This window comes from Leopardus geoffroyi, chromosome C1 (assembly GCF_018350155.1).
Source record: "Leopardus geoffroyi isolate Oge1 chromosome C1, O.geoffroyi_Oge1_pat1.0, whole genome shotgun sequence".
NCBI lineage: Eukaryota > Metazoa > Chordata > Mammalia > Carnivora > Felidae > Leopardus > Leopardus geoffroyi.
In genome coordinates this window covers 52963596-52970457 of record NC_059328.1, presented here as the reverse complement: position 1 = coordinate 52970457, position 6862 = coordinate 52963596, and the positions used below count along the sequence as shown (strand labels likewise).

At 39.7% G+C, this 6862-nt stretch overlaps 1 protein-coding gene across 2 annotated transcripts in view; it reads right to left on the bottom strand.

Moving 5' to 3' along the window:
- Window positions 1-209: 209 nt before the first annotated feature.
- UBE2U (ubiquitin conjugating enzyme E2 U) overlaps window positions 210-6862 on the bottom strand; it is a 58641-nt gene continuing 51988 nt past the window's right edge. For both annotated transcript variants that reach the window (XM_045477677.1, XM_045477680.1), the window contains one exon: window positions 210-539. In XM_045477677.1, the coding sequence (XP_045333633.1) occupies window positions 352-539 (188 nt within the window). In that variant the 3' untranslated portion in view covers window positions 210-351. The remainder of the gene's footprint in view (window positions 540-6862) is intronic.

Sequence of the window (6862 nt, the reverse complement as noted above, 5' to 3'; positions counted from 1 at the left end):
TTAATATCCCGCTTCTGAAGCTCCTGAGTGCTCTCCTCCTAACCCAGCCTCTTCCTGATTCATACCTTGCCTGCAAAAACTTGCATCCAGAAGCCTAACAATTGAGGGCATAATACCATTGATTGAAATGCCACAATGAACATCCCTAATTTGGTTAACTTAGGTTCAAACAATGAAGTAGAGCTCAAAAAATTCAAAGCAACATATTTACTGATTTGTAGTTATATTTCTAATTTGTACTTGAAGTGAGAGCATGAGTCCAACTTGAAAAAAAAATGGAATCCATGTTCCAAAGTTGCTTCATGAAATTGATCTGTGGTTGAGGCTGTTCATTTTTTAAATCCTGGAGCTTCAGGCTGAATCATCTAAAACATTTATATCAAGAGTGTTGGTCCAGGTGACCAGGTCTTCCACTTCTTCTTCCCATGACTCATTCGTGTTAACATCATCTGGTAAAATTACACTCTTCCACCTCTCCTTTGTTCTATCGGTCTTCATGATGATATCAATTTCAGGTTGTGCATTAGGAAAATTTTGAACTATAAGAGGAAATATAAAAAAATTAAGAGATATGGCAGGGAACACAATAAAAAGAAATGCGTTCCTGCATTTGTAGCATAGCACCTAAGATCATGTGAGTGAATGTTAGCAACCTTTTAAAACTCTCTAAATTTCACATTTTTCAATTAATTTGTCATAAATCATTCTTTCCATTCTTGTCAGTCTTTTAATGCTCTGTTAGTTCATTCATTTAACATGTATTTACTGAGTCCTGCTAAGTGCCAGTAGACATGTAGGGGAAACAGTGTCCATGACTACGTCAGCAGCTAAGTGTGGCTGAAGTGAAATCTGTGGCTAAGTGAAAACAGTTTTGGATTTTGACAGAGGAGAGGCAATTTGCTGAACAAAGAAGGGCAGAGAAGGAAGGTATGAGTACTCTAGACTGAGGACACAGCACATCCTAAGGCAGAGAAGTATAGGAGGACTTGACAGGTTTGGAAGTAATCAGAATCGACACATAAGCATTCATACCGTGCCAGCTGCTGTGCTAAGAAGTCTATATGTCTAATATTATTTAACTTAGATACAACCCTCGTGACAGGTAGGTATTACTATCCTTATTTCACAGATGAGGAAATTGAGACTGAGTGACCTATAGTAAGCTTGTTCAAGGACACCCAGCTAATGAGAATTGATCCCAGGTCTGTCAGATCCCAAATTCCTGTGTTACAGTCCATGGAGAGTTCAGCGGAGCTGGCAAGTTAGGCTGAGGCCAGACCAGGAAAGCCTCCTATGTCATGAAGCAAAGAAGATTCATCTTTTTTGTAAAGGTCTTGTAAACAGGGAAATAAACTGATTACACTTTAAAGGAAGAATATAGACATAGTATCAATATTTCTCAGTATTTCCACTCAGCATGGGGAACTTGTTTTCTAGGAATGTTTAATCCTAGTTGGTGCTATTTATGTTTTGCTTACCTCTACAACCTCATTGCATTTCCCTCCCATCTGCATAGCCGCCACCAAATTCATTGCCTAGTAAGGGATCTAGGACAAATTCTGTTGGTCTCCTGTTCATTTCCCTAATAACATATCAAATAAACCTCGTAATATTCATTGTATTCTAGTTATGCTATGGACAAAGGTTATAAGCAAATTGTTCTCTTGGTCTTTTGCTTTATAGAAAGATTTGTAGGGAGCTATGAATTTAGATGACTGCCATTACTCTGGGAGAATCCTGAGGTCTCCAATGATTGAGTTTTTAGTTTCGTGTTTTAATATTAATCTCTAGCTTTCATTAACTTAAATGTAAATTCTGTCTTTCCCTTGAGAAAACTTTCTACTTTATTTTCTAAGAACACATTATTGATGGACTAACTCTAGTTCTTCCTAACCTATATTTGGGCTATTCTGAATTTGCATGTTTTTGGGTACGAAAAATTCAGAGCCCCGTTCAAACCAGTTTAAATGATAGGCAAATGTCTTATCTCACAGAAGAAGAAAGTCAGACGTCAGGCAGGGTTCAATAATCCAGGGACTCAACAATATCATTAAGGACCAGTTCTTTCCACTGCTCTGCTTTCCCATCTTTGGTGTTGTTTTCATCTTCAGAGTCACAGCAAGAGAGCTATAGCCATTCTAGTACTCACATCAGACATGGCAACATTTGGAGATAAAAGGAGGTCTTTCTCTCCAGAGTCTCAGTTTCAAGAGTAGGAAAACCATCTCTTGAAACCCTCAGTATACATCTTCTCAGGCAGAATTGTGTCACACACTGCTCCTAAGCTAGTCCCTGGTAAGGGAAATGGGATTACCATGATTGACTGACACCAGTTGTTGGCCGGGAATGAATGTTGAGAGCCAACCACTTTGACCATTTGCCTCCTAGTTCCTGCCATGTTAAAAACAAAAGCTAACAAACAACCCTCCACCAAAAACCAAAACCAAAACAAACTAGCCAAACAAACAAACAAACAAACAAACAAAAGCAAAGCCTACTAGGAAGCATAAAAAGAAATCCTGGCTAGAATAGCAGAGCATAATGTAAAACAAGTATAAAAAATGTTTCCTTATGAGACAGAAAAAAAATATTATTTTCAACTTCCTTCCTCCAAAAAATCTTAAGTATTATAAATCCCTTCAAGAAAACTTGGACTTACTGGTTGGAATTAATAACAAAGGTAGAAACTCTGTTACTATGTTAACAAAATAACTTAAGAAGGCACAAACACTAGGCGCGCCTGGGTGGCTCAGTTGGTTAAGCATCCAACTTTGGCTCAGGTCATGTCTTGTGGTCTGTGAGTTCGCGGTCCATGAGTTCGAGCCCCATGTCGGATTCTGACTTGACAGCTCAGAGTTTGGGGCTGCTTCAGATTCTGTGTCTTCCTGTCTCTCTGCCCCTCCCCTGCTCACGCTGTCTCTGTATCTCTCTCAAAAATAAGTAAAGATGAAAAAAAATGTTTTTAAAGCACAAATGCTAATTGCCATATAGTTTGTATGCATTTCTGGGGATGGATCCTGGAAACTCTGCTTCTTATATAAATTTTTTACATCTGAAAATAATTTAGTTGGTAAAGATATTAAAATTTGTTCTGATTGGAAAGCTCTGATTATTGCCAAACGGTTTATTTCCATTTACTTCAGTGTTAGGCTTCAGTTAGGAAAACAGAGGCAATATAGATAATACAAGAATGAGGAGTTTCATGTAGAAAATAGGGATTACACAGGTGTGGGGAGACATAGTGGGAAGGAAGGTCTGGAAGGCAACAGCTGGAGAACTGGAAAAACAGTCACTATCTACCTTAGCCTGATGTGGGAAAACCAGGAGTTCATGGGGAAGTACTTCATGAATCTAGCCACCCAAAGTGGAACAAAAATTGTGAGTTCACAGAGATATTTGTGAAGCCATCATATTTGTAACATGAGAGTTTGTAAAAAGTTGCATGAAATAGCTGTCTGAGGAAACTGACGATTTCTCAGGAAAAATGGCCTCTTCTTTCCTCCCACCTCCTAAATCTCTGATGAATTTTTTTCATTAGCCAACTATGATATGCTAACCCCCTCTACAAAAGAGGATCATGGAGTTCATTATTTATTTCAACCAAGTCATGCTTCCCTTTCATATACTGTATAAGTTCACTGTTGCTACATAGTAAACAACCATAAAATCTCAGTGACCTATAACAGCAAGCATTTGTTTAGATCACACATCTGCAGGTCAGCTGGAGACTGGCTTATCTGGGCTGGGGACAGCTGGGAAGGTTGGCTGGGGAAGCTTGGCTCTATGGTTTTCATCTTTCTCTGTAATCAGAAGGCTAGTCAGACATGTTCTTGTGATGGTGGCAGAAGTGAAAAAGAGCGAGCCAAATAGCACAAACACTTTCCAAACACTGGCCATACCACACCCACCAATATTACAGTGATCAAAACAAGTCACATGGCAAAATTTAAAGTCAAGGGTCAAGGGAGTACACTTTGCCCATGGAGGTAGAATAAGATAGAGAGTGAGTATTTCTGAACAATAATCTAATTTACCATAACCTTTTATATACAGTGTCTCTTCTTAGCAGTAAGATTAGACACAAAAGACAGTCTACCTCATTTCCAAAGAGGACAGGTCCAGCACTGGAGATCTAATTAGTTTCTAGATATTCCTTAAAGTGTTTTTTCTTCCAGCTTACCTTTCTTACTATTCTCACTCATCATGGGTTTATTTACTTTCTTCCAGGATCAGAGCTGCTACAAGCATAACCACTCTACTTCATTGCAGTATTCATTCACTCATTCATTTATGAGCACTGAATGGCTACTGGATGAGGTGCTGTGCTGTGGCAGATTGACGGGTAAGCAGCCCCTTTCCAAAGGGGGTCATTTTCTAAGGATATTGGCAGTAAAGAGATTTATATGACATAGCATGTGTGGAGGACAAACTGTAAGGTGTCTTATCATGATCCCCTCATTCCAGTGTTCACATTTTTATGTCAACTCATAAATTTTAAGTATGGGTGGGACGTATTACTTCTAACCAAAAAAATATGACAAAGTGATGGAATCTCACTCCTCTGATTATGTTACATTACATAAGACTCCATTTTGCTATCAGACTTGGTCTAAAGACTCTCCTTGCTGGCTAGTGAGGTGAGGTAGTAGGCTAGGTTGGAAAAGACCACATGGCAATAAACTGCAGGCAGCCTCTAGGAGTTAGAAGTGGTCTTCAGCACACAGCCAGAAAGAAGCTGGGGCCTTAGTCATAAGGATAGAAGGAAGTGCATTCTATTAACAATCTTAGTTCACTTGCAAGTAGCCCTTCCCCATGCAAGCCTCCAGATGACTCTGCAATCCAGCTCACACCTTGATCACAGCTATGAGATTCCAAGCAGAGGATCCAGCTATACCATGCCTGGACTCTGGACACACAGAAACTGTGAAACAATAGATATGTGCTATTTTAAGCCATTAAGTGTGTGGTCATTTGTTGTCTAGCAATAAAAAAGTAATAGGAAGGGGGAGTTAAGATGGCGGAGTAGACCCTAAGCTTGTCTCATCCCCGAAATGCAGCTACATCAGCATCAAATCATTTGGAACACCCAGGAAATTGATCTGAGGATGGACGCAACAATATGGATAATTTAAGCCAGATAATGTGGCAGGTACATGGTATGGAGAGGTGAATTGGGGAAGTTAAAGGCTGCGAAACTGCAAAGAGTAGGGAGAGTCATGAAGAGAGGACAAAGAAAAAAAGAGAAAGGGGGAGAGTGCAGTGCATTTGGATCATGCAAGAAAAGCACTCCCCCCACAAGTAGCTAGAGAAAGAGAGAAAGAAAGAGTGAAAATGCAGGGGACTGGACGAGAAATCTGTTCCCCAAAACCATTGATGGGGAGAAAGGAAAGGGTTTCAATACCACAAGGATTCTATAAACAATGGAGTGCAAAGTCTGAAGTTTTAAAGCTCAGTGCTTGGTGGTGCTCCAATGAGGAAGCAGGACGAATACCAGGAGCAGACAGGGTGGTCAGAGGGGTCCAAGGGCTACAAAGGGAGAAGTGGTTCTTCTGCTTGGAGTGCAGTTGGTAGAGGCCATATGGCTTCCCCAGAGCCCAAAGTCCTGGTGGACCTGGAGAACTGCCATGTTTACTGATACTAGAACAAAGACACCAGAATGCAGCAAAACCTGGCGCCAGCTGTGTGTTATAATTTACCATAAACTCTAAGCCTCTGCCACTGTGTGATTGTGCAAACATTTTCTAGGACAAGCCAGCTCCAGGGCATTACTTGGCGAGACCCTCCCCTAGAGAATCAGTGTGGGTCCAAGCCATGGGGGTCTCTGAAGTGTGGGGTTTTGAAACACAGCCCCATCTGAGATAAAACTCTAGAGGGAGGTACCACTTGGCAGGCAGACAGCTTGGACACAGGCAGGGTAAGGGTGGGGAGTGGACAGAAGCCTGAGACAAAGGAGGGATGCTTCACCATAGGTCTGTGAGGGCACAAAATTCCTGAACCAGAGACTAGAGAGCTGGGTGAAGCCATTTTCACCTGTAGTACACATACATAGATTGACCCCAGTGAGCTAAGCACCACTACCAAGAGAACAGAGCTGTTATACCAAGTCCTGCCCACCTGCGCCTTCCAGAGACATATTCCAGAAGGCAGTCTCTTCCACCTGTTTAGTCTGTAGACTATAGTGCATTGCAAAGTTTCAGTTCTAGGGGAAATTGGATGTAACTTCATTTGGGTTTCATTCTGTTTGCTCATTTGTTCATTTTCTTTTCTTCTGCTTTTGCTTATGTTGTTTTCTTTTTTTCTTTCTCTTTCTCGGATACAGAAAGAGGAAATTAAAAAAATTATTCTATTTTATTATTTAATTTTTTTAATTTTTAAAAATTTTAAACTTTTTTTTCTTCCTTTCTCTTTTTTCTCTTTTCTATCAAGCTTCTCTCAACAAGCAGACTGAAACACACCTAGGATCTATCTTCCTTTATTCAATATTTATTGTTGTGTTTTTAATTTTTATTTTAATTTTTATTTTATTAATGTTTTCTCTTCCTCCAAAATGACAAGACAGAGGAATTCACCACAAAATAAAGAACAGGAAGAAATGACATCCAGGGATTTAATCAACACAGATATAAATAAGATGTCTAACTAGAATTTAAAGCCACTATTATAAGAAAACTAGCTGAAGTTGAAAAAAGCATAGAAGACACCAGAGAATCCCTTTCTGCTGAGAATAAAGAACTAAAATCTAGTTATGCTGAAATTAAATATGCTATAACTGAGATGCAATCTTGAATGGATGCTGTGACAGCAAGGATGGACAAAGCAGAGCAGTAAATCAATGAAATAAAAGATAAAATTATGGAAAATA